At 39.5% G+C, this 23,417-nt stretch overlaps 1 protein-coding gene across 1 annotated transcript; it reads left to right on the top strand.

The window, feature by feature from the left end:
• Nucleotides 1–232: 232 nt before the first annotated feature.
• WEE2 (WEE1 homolog 2 (S. pombe)) lies at nt 233–17,311 on the top strand. Its single transcript, XM_008566960.1, has 11 exons — nt 233–602; nt 3,188–3,381; nt 5,613–5,664; nt 8,256–8,428; nt 10,221–10,342; nt 12,426–12,572; nt 13,543–13,650; nt 13,784–13,869; nt 14,632–14,769; nt 15,635–15,747; nt 16,224–17,311. The coding sequence occupies exons 1-11, from the start codon at nt 258–260 to the stop codon at nt 16,384–16,386; spliced, it is 1,641 nt and encodes a 546-aa protein (XP_008565182.1). The 5' UTR covers nt 233–257; the 3' UTR covers nt 16,387–17,311.
• The last annotated feature ends 6,106 nt before the right edge of the window (nt 17,312–23,417 follow it).

Here is a 23,417-nt window from a genome sequence, read left to right as displayed (position 1 = left end):
AATGGGATTTAATTGCTCAAAGAGTTACCAGAGCTTTCTTTAATCAGAATAGAAACAAGGTTAAGCTGAGGTCTTACAGATTTGTGGTACTTAAGGGAGAAAATTAAGAGTGTGTTAATTCTTGTAGCTGTTGGTAGAGGGACAGGCAGGCTAGAGTTTGGAACTTGCTAGTTGAAGTTCTTTTCTCCTCCTATAGATTCACAGTGTTCTCTTACTGGCAGACCTTCTTGCCTGTGTTGTAAAGATCTTTGGCTGAGATGGATGACAAAGATATTAACAAAGAACTGAGGCAGAAATTAAGCTTTTTCCACTGCGAAGAACAGACTGAGGATGAAGAGCGGAAGAAAGCACAGGAGGGTGGGGAAGCCCAGAGCCAAACCCCAGAGAAGTGTGAAGCTCAGGATTCAGAGGCAAAGTTTACACTGTCCAGGACTCCCCTTGGTAACATACGTGAACTCGACACATCTCAGGAAGAAGACAAAGGAAGTCCAGATCAGATTTTGAGGACTCCAGTGTCAGATCCTCTCAAACGCCCTGAGACACCAGAACAACCAGGCAGCAGCAGCGAGCAGGTGCACGGTGACGGCCCCTGTACTCCCAAAGTAAGTTGTGGGGACAGAGGGACCCGGGTCACCAAGGTCTGTTTTCATTCAGTTCAGATGATAGAGAAAGAGGATGCAGTCATTAATGTATATATGATGGATTTGCCTTACATGCTGTATATATCCTCAATTACATATTTATTGGTAAAGGTGAATAAGAGTTTAAAGTTCACAGAAAACAGATAGAATTAAATGTCTTGCCAGTTGTCTTCTTAAGTCACTGGGGCCAGTAACTATTTGGTATTAGCCACAAATAAATCTTGGGTGGGAAAAAATTCCTAGTTAAAGAATATTGAAACTGGAAGGAATATGGGGATGGAGTCCAGCCTGTGTACTTTACGAATGAGCAAATCAAGGTCTCAAGAGAGAAACTGGTTTATAGCTCAGTCAATGGCAGAGGTAAGACTAGAAACCTGATCTTTTGGGCTTAGTCTTTTGTTATTTCTATTATGCTAACTAGCTCTATTTTTGTGCAATTACTTACTAATATTTCCTAATATAAGAATATTCACTTTCACTGGCTGAACATGTTCATCTCTTTGTCCACTGCTCTTCACAGAAGGAACCCTTCTTCCCTCCCTGGTCTAGTGAAATACAGGGCCTTTTATTATGTGAACAAAAAGGTAACGTTTTGGCACTTTATAAACTGAGGATGGCAAATAAGCAAAGGTCCCTAATAGTTAGCATATTCCTTTATCCTTGCTGCGATTGGTCTCCTATTACATCATTCACATTATTATAGTTAGGGTTGGGGCGGGGTTACCTCTATAGCCTTTGACGTGGTGTGTGATCCCTGGGATTGGTATTAGCTCTGTGTCCAGCTGGCTCAGCCTGAGGCACTTATGGTCATCATCCTAATGTCTCTGATCCTGGTTGCAGCACCGTCGCTGTCAGCGGATCTCCTTGGTACCTGCTGAGTATGGGTACCATGTCTACCAGGAAATACTAAGTTTCTTTTTGAGGCACTTATGGTCATCATCCTAATGTCTCTGATCCTGGTTGCAGCACCGTCGCTGTCAGTGGATCTCCTTGGTACCTGCTGAGTATGGGTACCATGTCTACCAGGAAATACTAAGTTTCTTTTCTGAACTGTAGACAAACTAACATGCTTGAGTATTCATTCGCAGGTTTTTCAATGGCCCTGATACCAACCAATCAATCGTCCATTTATTTTCTGAGAACCCACTGTGGGTAAGGAATAAGTCAGTCCCTGCCCTCCAAGAGCTTACAATCTAGCATTTCTTCTTAATTTGAACCAATGCTCAGTCCTCATGATTAACTTACAGGGAAATCGTGTTTGTCAGTGAGGGCTTTGTCTGACCAGAGATCCCAAAGCTGTTGAACTCTAAGACATATATAAAGCCATTATAAAACCCTTGAATCTGGAAATTACATATTTTTCTTCACTTGAAAAGAAGTTAGGTTGTGGTGTATACTTGATAGCTTCCTTCATTTCGGCTTACATCAATTATTTATTACTTATAATAAATCCAATATTTTCTTAGACACATTCTTTAACGAATCACATTGTGGTCTTGCTTTTATTTCTACACTGAAAAGTCATGGGCAGAAACTATCAAAACAGTAGAATTCTTTTAGAAAGATCCTCACGGTGCAATCACTATACTGTGAGTTTCCATCATGCCCCCTGTGTATGCTACTGTACTCTTGAAGATCTATAACACAGGTATTCCTTTGGCTGCTGACACTTAGGTCATAATGGCATTCTGCAGTCTGAGAATCTTTGTCTTTGGCCTTTCACCTTGCTCCTTGGTTTACTTCTGGTTAGGTTTAGGCCTATGTCCTCTTGCTGTACCCCTCTTGGAATAGTAAGTCCTGCACATTTTCCTGTTTATTGGTAGCTTGTTATAGCCACTGCAAAGCCCTGAATCTTAAGGGCTTATTTTAGAGTACTATTTTTCAACCTTTACCCTACTTCATGGAACTCTTCTCATTTAATGCTATATTTTAAGTGAAATTGAAAACTTTTTTTTCATGTTTAGATAGTCTATGAAATCTTTCCCTTACAAAGTAATTATTTCTAAAACATTGAACTGCTGATTCACAGACTACGTATTCCTTAAGAGCTAGAATTCATCTTTGTACCCCTCAGCATCTGGCCTACGTCTACTACTTAGTAGGTACCAAATATTTAGATGAATAATTGAGGGGAAGTTAAAGTATAAACTGTGAAAACATAAGGACCAGGTTTTCTAGTGAGTCATTTTTGTTTGTCTAAACTTAAATGTCCTCATCTTTAAAAGTTGGAGGCAGGACTAGAATTGGTGGCTTTCATAGATAACTAGCACAGTTGTGCAGGGGAGAGGGGTGGAGCTTAACAAAAGTACAGTGTCCTGTGTTGACCTCATGAATCAGAATATCTGGAGGTAGAGACTGGGATGCTATATTTTTCGTAAGAGGACCAGTTATGATGTACTAGTTTGCACTGAACCAGATAATCTCTCAGGTCCCTTTCAGCAATAACATTCTTTGGTTCAACTTTTGGTTCAAATATTAACTAGCTAACTGATAACTTTTTTTTTCCCTAACTCTGTTCTGACTTGCCCTTTATCATTCTTATTCAGAGCTGGCCAAGCCAACTGGTGACTTCTTCAACAGGGAAGATCCCCTCCCGAGGATCTAAGCATTTGAGGCTCACACCTGTTTCCCTCATGAGTGAGACCTCATCAACTCTGGTCAATATTAATCCCTTTACCCCAGAGTCCTATAGAAAATTACTCTTTCAATCCAGTGGCAAGAGGAAAACCCGGGGAGATCTGTAAGTATACTATTGCCTGTGACTTTTGAGAACTACCTTACTAGAGTCAAGGGGTAAGAGGAGAGTATTAAAGTAAGATTAGGAACAAGAATTTGAATGAAATCGACATAATGTTTACATAGTCTCCCCTTCCCTAAATGTCAATGTTGGTTTTAACCTGCTTTGTCACAGACATTCTAACATCTTTCCATTCTGATGTGGGCTGTAGATGCCTTCTCTATAAAACAGCAGGACAGAGTAAACAGTAGATTTCTGGCTTCCATTAAGAAGTTGGATGGGCTATGAAATTGCATTCAAGTGGACTCCTCGGGTTGAGATGAGGCTAGCAGTTCAGGAAGGTGTAGTTCACACTTCAAAGACTATAATCTTGGTGTTTTGCATCTGGCTTATGTGACTGGTGATGGGAGCGGTAGTGCAAGGATTTGAGTTTCTCTGTGGGTGATAGAAGATTGAGGAGAAAAAGATAGTGTTGCCTTCAGAGGCACTAAAAAAAAAAAAGGTAAGCTAAACCGCACTATTCCACAAAGGCTGTTAAATAGTAGAAATCATCCAAATAAGGATTATGCATGTTACTTAGGGACATTTCTTTACTATGTCATCTCAAGGCTTTTTTATAGAGTGGAAGCACCTCTGAAATGGAGCAGTCATTTGTATTCATATGTACTCAACAACAACAAAAAAAATGATCAGCTAACAATCTAAACTTTGCAGAACATTAAATATGTCATGTTGAGTTGCTTCTTTGGAATCAGTGACAATGTATTAACCAGCCTATGACCAGAATAGGTTTTCTGAACACTGTCTCCTGAATCTTGAGTGAACTGGACTTCAGCACAAGTACACCCATTTAGTTTGGCTACCAAGAATTCTATTGGTTTTCACTCTTGAGGGATCTTTTAAAAAAAATTATTGAAACATATTGATCGTACCTATTTATGGGGTACAGAATTACATTTCAATACGTGTATACAATGTGTGCTGATCTATTCAGCGTAATTAGCCTATTCATTGCAAAACTTAATCATTTCTTCGTGATGTGCACATTTGATATCTTCTCTTAAACCATCAGAATTACTGGTTTCGGGCCGGCCCGTGGCTCACTCGGGAGAGTGCGGTGCTGATAACACCAAGGCCCCGGGTTCGGATCCCACATAGGGATGGCCGGTTGCTCACTGGCTGAGCGTGGTGCTGACAACACCAAGTCAAGGGTTAAAATCCCCTTTCCGGTCATCTTTAAAAAAAAAAAAAAAAAAAAAAAAAGAATTACTGGTTTCACCTCTCACTGAAGCCAGCAAAAAAAGACAGATAATTTGAATTCTGAGCAATGAAAGTTGTGACACTTTAGTAACATCACTTAGTGCTTCTAAGAGTATTTTTCTCTTGTTTACTGTGTTGATATTTTATAAAAAACTAGAATGTAGTATTAAATACAATTCACAAATATCCAGCATCAGGGTATTTTCATGAGTATAGTGCCCACTTGCCATTTCTACCCTGTACTTCTTCAAAGGAAAAATCAATAGCTGGCTGATGTAGAAATTGAAATCTTGCTTAAGGATCCAGAATACAACTACTCACGCCAAAGAGGATGTTTGTCAGTGACTTTAGCTTATTGAAAAGTAATTGAAAATATCTTAGCCAGGGTTAGTGCTCCTTCGGCTATAGTTAGTCTCCCTGTGAACTGAGTACAGAGCCAGATTCTGGGGGAGGTGGGCATGGGAAGGAGACTGTAGTGCGGCAGTGAAGAGCAAATGCTTTGGGGTCAGACCTGCTTCAAATCCTGGTTCTGCCACTTACTGATTGTACGACCTAGAGTTACTTAACCTCTCTGTGCCTTATTTCCTCCTTTGAGGATAATATGCCCAGTGACAGTCTTACATACGTTCTGTGCTTTCTCTTGCCTCCCATTCTCAGCATGTGATGATCTACTTGCCTGAAACCCCACACATTTCCCTTGGCTAGGTCCTAATCATTCCTGGAATCTGAGCTTCCATAGCCACTCTTGACATAATTAATTGGGTGCTGTTTAGGGTATCCCTTGATATCTTGTTCTTATCTTCTCCTAGGTTCTTGGATTGAAAAGTCCTCATTATCCCTTCCCCCAAATATAAGTTGAAGAAGGAAAGGAATTATCTTATTTATTCTTTCAACCTCAGAACCTATCACAGTACCAGGTTCAATTAGTGTCACTCATATGTTGACTTAACTTTTTTCTTTTTTATTATTTTTAGTGAGGAAGCTGGTCCAGAGGAAGGCAAGGTGGGACAGGGTCTGCCTGCCAAGGTAAGCATTGTTCTTTGGCCCAGTTGTCATACATATGCATTTCATCTTATTCTCCTTGCCCCTTCCCCGCCCCTGTCACCCCTCCTCGTGTGCCCCCTTCTCTCCTTCCCACTTCTCTCCTAAGATTCCAGGAATGAGTAGGAACTAGCTAAGGGAAATGAGTGGGGTTTCAGGCAAGTAGAACAGCACGTGCTGAGAATTGGAGACAAGACAAAGAACAGAACATATATGAAACCGTCACTAGACCTATTATCCTCAAATGAGGAAACCAAGGCATAGAGAGGTTAAGTAACTCTAGGTCATACAGTTAGTAAGTGGCAGAACTGGGATCTAAACCCAGGTCTGACCCCAAAGCATTTGCTCTTTGCTCCCACACCCTTCCTTTCTCCTTTGCCTCTTTTTCTCTCCCAGTACCCCCTTCCCCCACCTTGGTTAGTTGTTACTGTGCTAGGCAGGGTCTGATATGCACATTGCTGAATTATTACCTTAGAACATTTTTAAATTAATGGTTTATGTTTTGATCTGTTTAAAGAGGTTTACCTTTGATCTGGGGAAAAATTCTATACTCATGGGGTAGAGAAATGAAGAGAAAATCAGGATATTTTGGTCTCAAAATGGAAAAACAGAACAGAGGAAAATGGCATAGAGCCAGAGATTTATATGTAAAATTTTAGCTTAAATGTGTCAATATTTATTGATTTTTTTTTGTGTGTGTAACTTTTTTCCTTATGTTTTTCATTATACATTTTTATGGGATATAGTTTGTTTTAATACATGCATACATTGTTATAATGATCCAATCAGAATAGTTAGCATATCTAGTGTGTAACTTTTTTCCTTATGTTTTTCATTATACATTTTTATGGGATACAGTTTGTTTTAATACATGCATACATTGTTATAATGATCCAATCAGAATAGTTAGCATATCTAGGAATTCCTAATTTATTTTTATAAGTTATCTCCTGCTTTCAGAGATGCCAGCAACATTCATTAAATTCAACATGTGCAAAGCATTGTATTTAGGAAAAAAAATCTGTATGAAAGTCACTGCCCAGGAGGAACTATGACCTTTGAAATTTTAAAACAATCTATACATAAACATGAAGCTACAAGATGTATGCATTTGTGTGTGTATTTGTACATTTGTGTGATGTGTAAATACATACTCATACATGTATATATTTAAAGTCTACATGGAGGGTTAATAAAAATGTTTTTTTGTAGGAAGCAAGACTTGGGTAGAAGAGGTAGCATATTGCTAAGAATACTAGGCAAAGGAAATAACTTTTAATGCCATGAAGGCAGGAGAATGGGATATGTATATGAGAGGGGTAGGGTGGGTGGGTGAGGGGTTGGAGAGTGATGTTGATGGTAAACTGGATTATGTGGTATCTGAGATGAAGATGGTAAGGTAGTGGGTTTGCAGTTGGTAGAAGGCCTTGAAGCCTCTTACCAGAAGTTGGAATTTCTCATGGGAAACACCTAAGTGTCTTTGATTCTATGGCATCATTTTGCAATAATAATTCTTAGTGTTAGAGGAGTTGGTGGGTAGACATAGCAAATCTAGACATGGAGGAAAGCGTGTAAGATTGGTCTAAAGGCAATGAAAATTGTAGATCTTGCTGATGAAGACTGATTGGAGCTGGATGTTGAAAATGAAAAGCTAGCAAGAGTCAAGAATTTTTAAACTCCTAGAGTTAGAAGAGAAAAATTCTTGCTAATTGGGTTGTTGGAAAAAGATGACTTCGGAAGATAAATCAGCTTGGATTTAGTCATATGAAGTTACGTGAGATATGAGATTTCAGTCATAATATTTTACTGAGAACTTAGTATGTGCTTGGCATTATACTAAGATATATATTACATATAACATATGTAATAAAATATTGTATATTCTCTTGTAATACTTTAAAGAACCCTGAGGAGTATTTGCTATGATCCTCATCCTACAGATGAGAACTGTTAAAGGAGTTCAGTGATTTGCCTGGGGTTATTTACTTGCTGGGCAATGAGTGATGTTGCTAGTTGGCCTGTAGGGGGAGTTGCTATTCACCTGAGCACACACCCTGAACTAATCAATTTGATACTTTTGTTCTCACGACTAAGATTTTTGGAAAAAACAAATTGAAAACAAGTATGTTTATTCAACTTGTAATGGAAACATTAGCATCCAGACTTTGAGTCTTACTAGGTAGAGAAGAGAGTCAAGGGAGATTTTATTTTTTTAAACAAAAAACAAAACAGGCTCCAGCCTGCTTTCAGCCATTCCTTCAGCTGAAGACTGTGTCTCTGGGTGTGAGGAGATGGTCCCCTTATAGAGAGGGATAGTATGACCAGATAGAGGAAAGAATATTGAAAAACATGCAAGAGAAATGTCAGTACAGAGTTGTATGGTAGGTTAGAAAGAACACAGAGAAGGCAGTCCACAATTGGGGAGATTCTTGCTGCCATGAATATTGACACAGAATTTGCCTCCAAAGTCTTTTTGAAAACTTAGAGAAGCTTAGGAATGTAATATGACTCAGTTTTATTGCTTACAATATGTTAGAAAGAATTATTCTAATTTCCTTTTTATTAAAATATTTTAGAGATGTGTTCTCCGAGAAACCAACATGGCTTCCCGCTATAAAAAAGAATTCTTGGAATTAGAAAAAATTGGGGTTGGGGAATTTGGTACAGTCTACAAGTGCATTAAGAGGCTGGATGGATGTGTTTATGCAATAAAGCGCTCTACAAAACCTTTTGCAGCATTATCAAATGAGTGAGTACTTTTGAAATGTACTACAGGTATAAACTTGGGTTTGGAGAGCTGTCTTTCGTCAAAATATTATAAATAATAGCACTGATGTCATTAAAATCATACCATTTGCTTTTCTTTTTTTAATCACTTCCCCTTTTGTATGTTGTCTCACATTCATAACCTTTTTGAATTTTCCAGATCAGAGATAAGTTATTTTCTAAAATATAACAGTCATTTCAGATCATGTTGTGGATCTCTTGGCTTATACTTCCCACTACTGGCCTTACTGCTTTTTTTTTTTTTTTTTCCTTTTTGTCTTTTTCCGTGTCCGGCAACGGATCGCAACCCGCAGTGTCGCCCCCGTACCAGACCGGGACCGGCATCGGGATCGCAACCCTCGGCGTCGCTCCCACGCCTCGCTCAGCCAGTGAGCAGGAACCGGTCTGTATGTGGGATCCGAACCCTCGGCGGGAGCGCCGCCGCGCTTCCCAAGCGGCGCACTATAGCAGGGCGCCACCGGGCCGGCCCCCTGCTTTTTTTTTTTTTTTTCCTTTTTGTCTTTTTCCGTGTCCGGCAACGGATCGCAACCCGCAGTGTCGCCCCCGTACCAGACCGGGACCGGCATCGGGATCGCAACCCTCGGCGTCGCTCCCACGCCTCGCTCAGCCAGTGAGCAGGAACCGGTCTGTATGTGGGATCCGAACCCTCGGCGGGAGCGCCGCCGCGCTTCCCAAGCGGCGCACTATAGCAGTGCGCCACCGGGCCGGCCCCCTGCTTTTTTTTTTTTTTTTAAATGAGTAGATTTATGGAATGATCTTTGGGTACCTGTTTAGTTCATCAGAAATAGGGCCCAGTAGGAAGTCATTGTTTGCTCACTGGTTTATCTCTACTTCATATTAATCATGATCAAGAGTCAAGCTTAAGGGCCGGCCCGGGTGCGATCCCGTTGCCGGTCCCGGTCCGGTGCGGGCGCGACACTGAGGGTTGCGATCTGTTGCCGGACATGAAAAAAGACAAAAAGGAAAAAAAAAAAAAAGAGTCAAGCTTAAGAGATTACATGCAAGGGAAAATTATTAACAAAAGCTTATTTTCATTCTCAGAACTAATTCAAAGTTTTTTCCTTTATCACAAGGAAAACACACGTTCAGATTCAGCCAATACTTTTTATGAACTGAAGATTAAAAAACATGCTGAATCTGAAATTATAGGCTTTGGAATCCTTCATTTTTATATTAAAGTTAATCAATTACTATATTTTGCTTTTGTTGTATTAGGCTTTCTTAGTCCATAATGCATATCTCTCCCCAAAGCTGTCCCTGTGACTATATCATACTGAGTTTAATATTGATTCTAATGGTTGTCTACGCTTCATAGAGAAGATAGAGGGCCCATCACAATATCTATAATTCATTGTATTGTGGCCTTCTTGTTAAGCCCATTAAGATTTTAAAATTGTGATACAGTGAAATTAAGACTTGAAGCGTGTCTGCTGTTGAGGCAGTAACCACCTAAGACTCCTCTTTACATTTGCCATGTTCAGTCATATAAAAAATGGACTTTGGTACCAGGCCAACCAAGGTTCTAGTCCTAAGTCTACTATTACCATCTTGTCTTTGGGCCAGCCTTCCTAGAGCCTTCATCCTTTCCCATGGTATCTTACCAAGTAGCTCTGAAGATTAAATGAGATAAAATAGTAAGCAAGCAGTCAGAACTTTATAAATGTTCTGCCATTGTTAATAATCTCTTATCTTCTAGAAACATTTTTATATGTATTATCTTGATTGATTTCCCCTCAATGCTTTTCTGTCTTTAGAAATGTGGCTTTGCATGAAGTTTATGCTCATGCAGTGCTTGGGCATCACCCCCACGTGGTACGTTACTACTCTGCATGGGCAGAAGATGACTACATGATCATTCAGAATGAATACTGCAATGGTGAGTATGTGGACTGATATCTACTGAGAGGCGGATGAGCTTAATAAATTTTCAGAAATAAACTTTACCTCTTCCTCGTAGTTTATGCCAAGTACAGTGGAGTCATGCCAAAAAATCTGGACTGCAGTCTTGCTTGGAAGTAGAAAGCTGGAGAAAAGAGTTAAAGGAAACTTCCAGGCACATATTATATTTCTTTCAAAGCTGCTGTGCAGCTGATACATAAGTTATCACTCCCTTCACACTTAGAGAACTTTCGCCTTAGTGCTTTAAGTAATAAATCACCTTTTTAACCATTTTCTGGGTATTTTAAATGATACAAGCTACAGTCACTACCATTTTGGGGGAAGTAGGGGGTAAATATTCTTTATCATGCATTAGTTTGGTATATAGTCAACTTTTGATGAATGTTCAAGTGGGTTCCAGAGTTGGGGGATTGTTCACACTTCTTGCTGCCTCTTACCTTTGAGCTTTAGTGTTCTCACCTGTGTAAGGGCATGGAGTGGGGAGCTGGGACTGTAACTTGATTACTTCAGATATATTCACCTAGGTCCTTCAGGATCATAATACATAGTAACCAGTAATACTTTTTTCTGAATATTCTTTTGGTTTAACATCATAGCAGTGATGCTGGAACATGTTTAATTATGATTTTAATAAAGATTATAACAGATAATTTAGATAGCTTAGATTATAATTAGATGCCTACTGTTAGAGACTAGCAGCCATCACATTTCCCCTACTGTCCCTCTGAGCTCTGAACCAATCAAGTATTCCCTACCTAACCCCCACCCTTGCGAAGATCACCTAAAAGTTACCTCTGGGTCAGCCTCAGAAATCTGAAGGGCCTCCTGTAGTAGGTTGATTCTGCAACTCCCAGCATTCTAACTGAGTCAGGTTTGGGCCATTAATTTCTCCCCAAAGGCAAGATTTTCTTGTGACTTCTGTCACTGAAGATTTACAAGGCATGTTCCCCTAGGATGGTGATTTTCACACTTGTTTGGATGATGTGACATCCAGAAGTCAGTGTCTTCTATGGAACACCATGAATATTGGTCGAAGTTTTCCATCAAACAAACAAGCAACAACTTAACAGAAATATGCTTGTGTTATAGGTATCAACATAAAATGAAGACTATGAGAATACAAATACATGAACCAAACATTCTGTTGAATTATTGATCTGCTTTTTATATTTTATTGTTTGAAGGCATTTGCTAGTTCTTCGTTTTGGTATTCGTTAGGTCTCACTAGCAGAGAGGAAAACATAGATACATTGCTAATTTTTCTTCTTTCCACCAAGTGGGTAAAGTGCCCTTATTTTATCTTAAGGGAGGAACTCAGCAGCCCACCTTGCAAAGGTGGTTTGAGAAGAGCTGTCCAGGAGCTGGCTGTTTCCTCCTAGGGCACAATGCTTGCAATTACAGCAGCTATCTCTAGGTGGTACTTTAGGTTACAGAGTTAAGGCTCCAGTGTGGCTGTCAACACATACTTCCTGTTATTCTTTTTAGTTAAGAACTGTTAGTCATGCTCTTCTATAAGAAGTGGACAATCACCTTTTGCTATAGCAAAATCAGGATATTCTAACACCTTTGTGTAAACAAATACTTTTCAGTAACTTCTATGGTTAATAATTACTTGCTAACTTTAATCTTATTTACAGAGCTTCTAGGTATTTAAAAGTGGTGCTAATACTAGTCTGGTTGCCCTTACTAAATACCTGTAGGTCTTCAGGGGGTTAGAGATATACTAGCTATATGAATAGGCCTGATTGACCTTCTGTTTAATAATTAGGTAAACCTTAAAAATGTTAGTTGGCACATATTCAAGGTGGTAGAGCCACATATAGGATACCTGAGATACTGGCATTTTCTTTTCCTCTTTAAGTGCCCTATAATTCTTTTAAACGTGACTTTGGTATAGACAAGAGGCAGGTATTGTTATGCTTTGCACTAACAATGAAGTAATCTAGACTTGTTGGACTGAAGTAATTCTTGAGAAATTTACCGAATATTTATGATGCTTTCATCTGTAAGACTTACACCTTTTCTCTCATTCTGTGGGGCTATTTTCTGTTGTTTCCTAGGTGGGAGCTTGCAAGCTGCTATCTCTGAAAACATTAAGTCTGGTAATCATTTCCAGGAGCCAAAACTCAAGGACATCCTTCTACAGATTTCTCTTGGACTCAAGTACATCCACAACTCAGGCATGGTGCACCTGGACATCAAACCTAGTCAGTATGGTTCCCTTTTGCTCTTCCTACCATGTTTTCTCCTTTCCACACCATCATCAGCATTTGTGCCTGTGTGGCTATCAAGTATTGAAGATAGTGTTTGCTGGCAGAATTTCTCTCTTCCATTTGTCTCCCCTAAAACAAAAAATTCAGTTAAACAGCTTTAATCATTTCCTCCTTGGGCCCAGGGGACAGGGAGGAAAAAGACTCTTTACCATACAGTGAGGTCAAAAAAATGAAGTTATGTATTTAATTTACTGCATAGATAAGTGACAGCATGTTTCCTTGGGCCCAGGGGACAGGGAGGAAAAAGACTCTTTACCATAAAGTGAGGTCAAAAAAATGAAGTTATGTATTTAATTTACTGCATAGATAAGTGACAGCATGTTGGTCCCATCCTGATTGTGTTTATGCCTAGTGCTATATTCTTTTTTTTTTTTTTTTCTGACCAGTAAGGGGATCACAACCCTCGGCACGGTGTGGTCTGCACCACGCTCAGCCAGTGAGCGCACCGGCCATCCCTATATAGGATCCAAACCCGTGGCCTCGGCACTATCAGCGCCGCACTCTCCGGAGTGAGCCACGGGGCCGGCCCCCTAGTGCTATATTCTTTCTAATTCAGCACTGATCAAAGTGAGCAGAAATGGGTGACTTTATCACTCATTAATGTCAAACCCAAGGACAAGATGTCACTATTTTATGTTTTCTATTTTGAGGCAATAGTACCCTGCCACCAGCCTCTTCAGAGGATGGGAATATATGAGGTCAGTTTAACTTAAATAGGTATTGTCAATCACTGGCTGTTCAGAAGTGATGTGGAAGACTTCGTAGAAAAACAGAAACTGTGGTAGACTTGCTGTGTCCACACAGAGGAAGAAAGAAGGGAAGCTGAAATAACAAATACAGAAAAGAATCTCTGGGGTGAAAAAGCTTAGGAATCATTACTTATGTCTATTCTGTATTTTGTCAGGTAACATCTTCATTTGTTACAAGATACAAAGTGATTCTCCTGGAGTCCCAGAAGAGGTTGAAAATGAAGCTGACTGGTTTCTCTCTGCCAATGTGATGTATAAAATTGGTGAGCCTGCCTTCTACTCCTACCAGTGTACTATTATCCTATGACAATTATGCTGATGAATCAGTTTATTCCAGTTTTAAGAAAGAAGTGCTTTTAAGGAGCTTTATTTTTTCTGTTCTCTCTCTCTCTTTAGGTGACTTGGGCCATGTGACATCAATAACTAAACCTAAAGTGGAAGAAGGAGATATTCGCTTCCTGGCTAATGAAATTTTGCAAGAGGTATATATTAGGGAAATGGAGGGTGTTTAAAAATCCACTGAACCTTTTGACTCTCTAATGAAGGCTCACAGTGCAAAACATAAAAAGTATATAATTATGATTTAAACTTGTAGTATTTATTTTCCCATTCAGAATGGAGACCAAAAATAGGAGAGAAACTCTTCCCAAAAAGCAAAAGGAAAGCTGGTTCAATCAAGGATGAATGAATATTTGTACTAAGCTTTCTAAAGGTCCTTTACTGTTTCTAGTATTTCTTAGAATTCCTAATGTCATGGATTGCCTGCTAGGAAGAAAGCCTTTTCCTCAAGCCCGTATTGGCCCAACTCATCTCTGTCATGCTCTTATCCTTCTGATAGCACCACCAGCTCAGTTGAAACGACCTTTAGTCATTGCTCATCTAAGGATGTCTGTTTGGTCAAGCCTAGGAAGGGTATGACTTTCTCCTAGTGATAATCAGGAAAAAAATGAGTGTTTTCTTCCTTTGACCAGCCAATTATACACTAAGCTTCTTTGAGCCCAACATAGCAAAATGGTGCAAAGATTCTGCCTTGGGTGCTCCAGGGCACAGCAGGGTTAATCAGGTAGATGTGTTCCCTCTCTCTTCTCTAGAAACAAACTACTAACTGCAGTGAATGGAACCTTGCCCACAGTGTCTGTTTAGAGTTTGTATGCATTTAAATGAACCTCTCCTATCAGTTGTATTTTAGTTTAGACTCACTCTGCTTGGTAAACTAACTGGCCTTCCTGTCTTCTGTTTTGAAGGATTACCAGCACCTTCCCAAAGCAGACATATTTGCCTTGGGATTAACGATTGCAGTGGCTGCAGGAGCAGAGTCGTTACCCGCCAATGGTGCTGCGTGGCATCACATCCGTGAGGGGAAAGTTGTACTACTCCCAATAGTATGACTGGTTCGGTGTGTCTTCTGTATGGATTCAAGTTTATATACATTCAACATTAAATACATAGGCCCCTGCCCACAAGGAGACTGACAGCATGAGGCCCTTTGTAGCCTGGGATTGGGAGGCTTCGTGACTAGGCTACTTGAGAGAGGAAATTCCATTTAATGCATAGGAAGCAATATAAGGAAATACAACTGGGTTTAAAAAAAAAAACACGTTAAGATTGAGTGACAGCAGGTATCTAAGTAACTGGGTGATCACCTAATGTAATATATCCATAGGTAAGGTGGGAAGAGACCTATTTTGGAAACCCATTAAGTTTCAGGCACAGGCAGGCAGACATACTGACCTGGTACATGTTTAGAGGAAGAGGTATTTTTCTGAACAATCTGATATCTTATTCATGTAGGCTTATATTCATTTATTAATCTATTCCTTCATTAAACAAATGAGAATTAATTTAGTTAGATGGAGTAGGGTTGGGGAAGGTTAGACAGTGATGTTGGAGCAGCATTCTGAAGGCATTTTAAGTGATTGTTACATATACAGTGCATTGTAGAAAATACAAAAGAAGGAAACAAAAAATGGTTCTTGCCTAAAATAAGCGTAGAAATCCAATTCTCTTGGATATGTAATCTGTCTTGGACAGATTAGCTTGAAAAGTTCCCAAGCTGATTTCTTGGTTATAAGTTGCAAGAGACTTTCAGCCATTAGTCAGGTAATTTTTCCTAATAAGCCACTTAATTTTTTTTTTTTTTTGCTCTAGTTTTTAATTCCATTGTCATAGCTAACAAAGTAGTTATAAATATGTTTACAAGAATGTAGGTACCTCTTAAGGTGTGGTGTGTACATTCTGTGAAGCCAGCTATGGGGGCCTAATGACTGCCATCATTCAGTACCAGCTACAGGCACCCATCACAGAGACAGGGCAGATGGCATTTTGAAATCGTCTAGACCAGCGGTTGGCAACCTTGTTATGTAAGGAGCTAAACAGTAAATTTATTATGCTTTGGCCATATGACCTTTGCTATAGTGACTCAACTCTGCTGCTGCTGTTGTGTGGAAACAGCCACAGACAATATGTGAGAGGCTATGTTTCAACAAGACTATTTACAAAGACAGGTGACAGGCCAGATTTGACCCAGGAGCTGCGGTTTGTTGACCCCTGTAGCTTTCATATATAGCGTGGAGAGTTATTCACTTAACTTTTTAAATTTAAGACCATTTATGCCCCAATCAGTAGGATCTGGGAAACTGAACCTACCATGTGCCTTACATGGCATGTCTGTGTCAACCATTTTTTATGACAATCGTAGAGAGCGAATTTTCTATTCTGTATATAGTTCAGTTTTTTTTTCTGTAAATATTAAAGAGAAAACTACATGTTAGTTTCGATCATAGTATTATCTTTAATTGGGGATCAAGTAACCTATGCTTTTCCCTTTTCATTGCAGGGAACTGAGAAAAGCCCAGCAGGCCCAGTCCCCACAGGAAGACACCCAGGATGGTGACTCTGGGGTCTCTGGGGCCCACATGGGATCGAGAAGCACAAAATGCCTGGTGGGAAGAAAGAGTGTGAAGTCTTCAAGCTTTACCTGTGGGAAATTTTCCCCATAAGAAATCATTGCACACCATTTAGCCTTTTACCGTATGGCCCCTAGAAATAAATATTAACCGTCCCAGCCTTTCTTTCATAAAATGAAAACATTAACCTACTTGAATGCCCAAATATTTCAAAAGCCACTCCTAATTTAGCATTTACAGCCAAGATCCAAAAGCTGCTAAGGCGTCCTATTAGTGATGGTGCTAGGTACAGTAGTTGGCAGCCATTTCTCTTCTCCATTGTTTTCCTAATGCCACCTATCAACAACTTATTTACTTATATTTTTTGGTGAATAATGGGAAAGCATGGGCCTCTGAGTTGAAAGAAGAAAAGAAAGTGGCCCTTGGTTCGGCCTGAAGACCAGGAGGTTGCTTTTGCTGACTCCCCACCAAGGATCCCCAGGACTCTCACTGTACATAGAAAGGAATAAACTTTGGTTTTGAGGTGAAGTAACATCTTATAAGAAAATGTGCCTGAATTTCAACAGTGCTTGCCAGGTTATATGATGCTATTTCTAAAAATTCCCAGGTCTTTTGAGCAACTGTTTTTCCTATTTTATTTTCTAGATGGTGGTAATCCCTTTCTCCGATAGTGTATTTATTAAGTAGATGGCTTCACCATTATGTGAGGTGGGTAGAAATAACACTATATATAACCTGGACATTTCTGGGATGGTTATTAACTTGTGGCATAAAAACACCGGAGGTAGAGGGTTCCAGGAAAATTTGATGTGGCCGTTCTCTCTGTCTATTTGCCCTGACCCTCTTGTGGCTGTTGTGATTGGTTTGATATAAGGATATCATCAATTTCTGGATTTTATCAGAATATGGCTTTGTCTCCTATTATTTTATCATATTTTATCCAACACCTTTTTCTGTATATATTTTTAAAGGAATAGAATGTTTGTAAATAAAGGTTTTTATCTTGTCCAAAGCCAAATGTGGGTAAACTACTCTTCTTTGAAATATGTAGCTAACAAAGAATGAGAAATTTATGTTGGCAATGTTTTATGAGTAAATGGATGAGAGTATTAGGTCAGCAGTGGTATGTCTTGTCGGCCCAGCTTCACAGATCCAAAAGCTAATAAGGGTCAGGCTCTGCTATAAAATAATGTTGGTCATAAAAGTATTTGATAAATTCTACTGGTATCTTCTTTAATGAAGGTGATCTGTTAATAATTAATGGCTTTTTTGCTGCCTTTATTTTCCTTTTTTTTTTGTGGTTGGCTGGTAGGGGGATCCGATCCCTTGACCTTGGTGTTATCAGTGCCATACTCTACCAGGTGAGCTAGCCAGCCAGCCCCTTTTCCCTTTATTTTTAAAAGCTAATTAAGTTTTTTGTTTTAAAAAGCCCTCATCCCATTCTTGGTTCTGCTTTGGAATAGCAATTCTTTCCATGCATTTAAGTATGTTATAATCCACTGCCATTTTTATTTACCAATCTGTGTTCAAGGTTTTAAAATGGGGTTAATTAATTTATTGCCACCTCCCCCCAGCATGCACACATACACCCCAGGCCACGTCCCTTGTAGTACAATGCAAAGTCAACCACGATTTGTGATTTAGAAATAGGTACATTATTAATTAAGCATATGCAATGTATAGACCAGAAGTCTTTGGTTATACTTCTCAGCGTCGACCTCTACCGCTATCAGGGTTATGGCCCTGTATTGGTCTGTTTTTGTTGCTTATAACAAAGTACACTGAACTGGGTGATTTATAAAGAAAATGAAATTTATTGCTCACAGTTTCTGAGGCTGGGAAGTCCAAAGTCCATTTGGTGGTGGCAACAGTGACCCAGGGTCTCACATTGCAAGACAGTGGAAGCAGAGAGAGAGAGAGCAGAGAGACACTCTCCTTGTCTCTTAAAACCCTCAGAACCACACCCCTGACCACCATTTTTAATCCATTCACTAGTGCACGGTCCTACAATCAAATCACCTCCAAGCCTCCACCTTTCAATTACCATAAAAGAATTTCCCACCCTCTTAACAGTCACAGTGGGGGCCAAGTTTCTAACACATAAAGCTTAGGGGACACAAAGTTTCAGAGAGTTTTGGAGGGACATTATTTAATCCACTACAGGCCCCTTCTCTATTCTTCAGAGCCTAACTTCATACCTGAACAAACCTGATGCCAGATTATTGATTTATCCCTCTCCTTCTGCTGGGCTTCATGGAAGCAGAAAGTCACCAAAATAGCATGTAGCTGCACAGATACTATTGAGAGTGGAAGGCACTGGATCTTTGCTGGGCTTGGGATTTCATCCCTTCTATTTCAGTTAGACATTCACTTCTTGCTTCAGTAAGTTCTGTTCCTGCACAGAGATCATAACATAACTCAGGGAATAGTTATCAAAATTATTTCCTTAATATTATTGGGCTGGCAACATTAAAGAGGTTAAATTTAAATACAGGCATACCTTGTCTTATTGTGCTTTGCACATAGTGCATTTTTTACAAATTGAAGGTTTGTGGCAACCCTGCATTGAGCAAGTCTATTAGTGCCATTTTTTTTTCAACAGCCCATGCTCATTTCATGTCCATGTCACATTTTGGTAATTCTTGCAATATTTCAAACTTTTTCATTATGACATCTGTAATAGTAATCTGTGATCAGTGATCTTTGATGTTACCATTGTAACTGTTCGGGGGCACCAAGAGCTGTGCCCATAGAAGACAGGGAATGTAATTGATAAATGTTGTATGTGTTCTGATTACTCCACTGACAGGCTGTTCCCCTATCTTTCTCTCTCTTCTGAAGCCTCCCTATTCCCTGAGACACAATAATATTGAAATTAATCCAATTAATAACCCTGCAATGGCCTCTAAGTACTCAAGTGAAAGAAAGAGTAACATGTCATCTTAAAGCAAAAGATAGAAATGATTAAATTTAGAAATGATTAAGGAAAGCATGTCAAAAGCTGAGACAGGCTGAAAGCTAGGCCTCTTGCACCAAACAGCCAAATTGTGAATGCAAAGGAAAAGTTATTGAAGGAAATTAAAAGTGCTACTCCAGTGAACACACGAATAAGAAAGTGAAACAGCCTTATTGCTGATACGGAAAATTTCAGTGGTCTGTATAGAAGCCACATTTCTTTAAGCCAAAGCCTAATCCAGAGCAAGGCCCTAACTCTCTTCAGTTCTATGAAGGCTGAGAGAAACGAGGAAGCGTCAGAAGAAAAGTCTGAAAGAAGCTGTCTGCATAACATAAAACTGTAAGATGAATCAGCAAGTGCTGATGTAGAAGCTGCAGCAAGTTATCTAGGAGATCCAGCTAAGATCACTGATGAAGGTGGTACTCAAACAGATTTTCAGTGTACGCAAAACAGCCTTCTATTGGAAGAAGATGCCTCTTAGGACTTTCATAGCTAGAGAGAAGTCAATGCCTGCTTTTAAAGCCTCAAAGCCTGACTCTCTTGATAGGGGGCTATTGCAGCCGGTGACTTTAAGCTGAAGCCAATAGCCATTTATCATTCTGAAAATCCTAAGACCTTTAAAAATTATGTTAAATCCACTCTCCCTGTGAAATGATAGAGCCTGTGTGACAGCATATCTGTTTATGGCATGGCTTACTGAACATGTTAAGCCCACCGTTGAGACCTACTGCTCAGAAAAAGATTCCTTTCAAAATATTACTGTTGGGTCGGCCCGGTGGCGCACTGCTACAGTGCGCCGCTTGGGAAGCGCGGCAGCGCTCCCGCCGAGGGTTCGGATCCCACATACAGACTGGCCGCTCACTGGCTGAGCGAGGTGCAGGAGCAACACCGAGGGTTGCGATCCCGTTGCCGGTCCTGGTCCGGTATGGGCGCGACACTGAGGGTTGCGATCCATTGCCGGTCATGAAAAAAAGACAAAAAAAAAAGGGGAAAAAAAAATGTTACTGCTCACTGACAATGCACCTGGTCAAACAAGAGCTCTGATGGAAATGTACAAGGGGATTAATTTTTTCATGCCTGCTAATACAACATTCATTGTAGAGGGTTAGAAATCTTGATTCTCATTTGATTTTTAGAATAGGATTTTTAGGTAAATACATGTATGGGGCAAAAGCCCTTGGGTAGGAGGGGATGGCCTATAGCCAGAGGGCAAAAACCCACCTAATCAACTCTAATCACTGCTTAGGTATGGGATTGTATACTTTAATGATTTTAGAGCTAACAGGTGGTTTTCATACCCATTCTGTTAAGAGATCTTAAGAATTGCTGAAGAGAAAGATGTGAAGAAATGTTTGCAAGGGGCAAGCTGTGTGTTAGTGGAAACTTTAGAAATAATTATACTTAGATTTTATCATAAGAATGTAACTTTTGGGCCGACCCCGTGGCTCACTCGGGAAGAGTGCAGTGCTGGGAGCGCAGCAGCGCTCCCGCCGCGGGTTCAGATCCTATATAGGGCTGGCTGGTGTGCTCACTGGCTGAGCGCAGTGTGGACAACACCAAGCCAAGGGTTGCAATCCCCTTACCGGTCACGAAAAAGACAAAAAAAAAAATAAGAATGTAACTTTTGCTTAAGGAGAGGTTATACTTTAGATAATAAGACAGTCTGACCAACTTAGCTTTTCACTAATTGTACTTTGGAATGTCACATTGTTAATTTTACTGATGTTACTAGTTTCCATTGTTTAAGCTATACTTAGCCATAGATAACTTTTGTAACACTGCTGTGTCCTTGTGTCCTTTTGTAATGATTGAATCAACTGAATTTTCTTGTGAAACTTTGTCTTTACAACAAAATACAGAAGCTAACTTTGAATCAGGGCTGCACCCAGTTTTGTCCTTCTAACAGAGGAGTTGCTGACGTGCAGTCCCCTTGGGCCTCTCATGGCATTCATGGTGCTTTGAGTAATCCTTTTTTCATCTCCGTTACACAGTGGGAAGTGTAGCAATGCATTCTGCAGTCCATGGATTAAGGAGTCATTTCTACTTTCAAGTCCTGTTATTTAAGAAATACATTTCATCAGGCTATAGTTGCTATCCATAGTGATTCATCTGATGGATCTGGGCAAAGTAAACTGAAAACCTTTGGAAAGGATTTGCCATTCTAGATCACCTTAGGAACATTTGTGATTCATGAGAGCAGATAAACATATCAACAAGGGAGTTTGAAGTTGATTCCAACCTCTATGGATGACATTAAGGGGCTCAAGACTTCAGTGGAGGAAGTAAGTGCAGATGTGGTGGAAAGAGCAAGAGAACTGGAATTAGAACTGGAACCTGAGATGTGACTGAATTGCTGCAATCTCATAAAACTTTAACAGATACGGTGTTGCTTCTCATGGATGAGCAAAGAAAGTGATTTCTTGAGATGGAATCTACTCCTGGTGAAGATGCTGTGAACATTGTTTAAATGACAACAAAGGATTTAAAATCTTACATAAACTTAGTTGATAAAGCAGCAGCAGGATTTGAGAGGACTGACTCCAATTCTGATAGAAGTTCAACTGTGGCTAAAATACTATTAAACAGCATCACATGCTACAAACAAAACTTTCTTGAAAGGAAGAGCCAATCAATGTGGCAAACTTCATTGTTTTATTTCAATAAATTGCCACAGCCACCCCAACCTTCAGCAACCAATACCCTGATCAGCCAGCAGCTGCCAACACGGAGGCAAGACCCTCCACCAGCCAAAAGATTTGCTGAAGATGATTGTTATCATTTTTTAGCAATAAAATATTTTTAAGCTAAGGTATGTAGTTTTTAAAAATATAATATTAAACACTTAGGCTACAGTATAGTGTAAACATAACTTTTATATGCACTGGAAACCAAAAAATTTGTGTGACTCTATTGTGATATTTGCTTTATTGTGATAGTCTGGAACAAACCCCGCAATATCTCTGAGGTATTCCTGTAGTTTAGGAAATAAATATGTTACTTTCCTATAGATGTGTCCTGAATACAAACATTAATACTGATGTTCAGGTGCCAACAGATAATCTTGAGACTTAGAGAAATATAATTGCTCTCTGCTGGCCTAAGCTCTAACACATGTACCTATTTATAGAGACCATTTAAAGTTGTAGAAACATAAATATTGAAAGACAAATATCAACCTTTTGTTCTGAACAATTAAGCATTTTTATCTCTAGAGGAAGCATAATTTCAATCTTGAATTACATAAAAATTGTCAGGCTAATTTTTAAAATAAAAAATTGCCATAATACCTAATAACTATGAACTATTGCTAACATTGCTTTTGAACCACTTTAAAATACATGCTAGTAATCAGTTTAGGTAATAAGTGCTGTAATTTTCCAACAGTTATCATGAAGCTTTAGAAAAACATACTTAAAAGTAAAATAAAAGCTTGATTAAAATTTCCAAAAAATGTTTTTTACAGCAAAATTGTCTATCCCAGACTTTCTGTTTATGATAAAGCATTGCCAACCCTGGTCTCTATAACTGGATGCCTGTAGCCGAAACTCTTTTACTTTAGGGGAAAATAACAGCACAGCCAAAGGAACTTTGTGGCCTCGGGCATATATGACATAGACTTCTTTCTCAGTCAGCTTTGCAAATGATGAGAGTCCTGAGTTAGTCCACTACTGTCAGGCATTAAAGCTGATTAAAGCCACAATGCTCCTTGTCACCAGTTCTCAGCATTGGGAAGACCTTCTCTGGGTCCACAGATGAACTACGGAAAGTCTATGATCAAGTTACATATGTGTATGCTACAAAGAGATTTCAGAGTTTCCACATTGAAATGTAAATTATAGATTCTTGAAGGGGTCTCTCTGATACAAAAATACATTTGAGCCACTCTCCAGGTCCTTAATTTTTAAAAAATCTTCTAATTTTAGGCTTATTTGAGAATTCTTTTGAATACCATTAAACAAAGGAGCTTAGAAGGGGGAAATTGGCTTTGGAGGAAAGAGTGAATTTCGTTTTTCACTAGACTCAGCCATCCAAGTGCAAGTAGGATTTTTACAGAGGAAATCATTGGAGGGCATGGACGGTAACACAGTGGTTGTGATGTGGGATTAGCTTAGAAGGGGGAAATTGGCTTTGGAGGAAAGAGTGAATTTCGTTTTTCACTAGACTCAGC

This window comes from Galeopterus variegatus, unplaced genomic scaffold, assembly GCF_000696425.1.
Source record: "Galeopterus variegatus unplaced genomic scaffold, G_variegatus-3.0.2 Scaffold281, whole genome shotgun sequence".
Taxonomy (NCBI): domain Eukaryota; kingdom Metazoa; phylum Chordata; class Mammalia; order Dermoptera; family Cynocephalidae; genus Galeopterus; species Galeopterus variegatus.
This window is presented reverse-complemented; position numbering and strand designations above follow the sequence as displayed.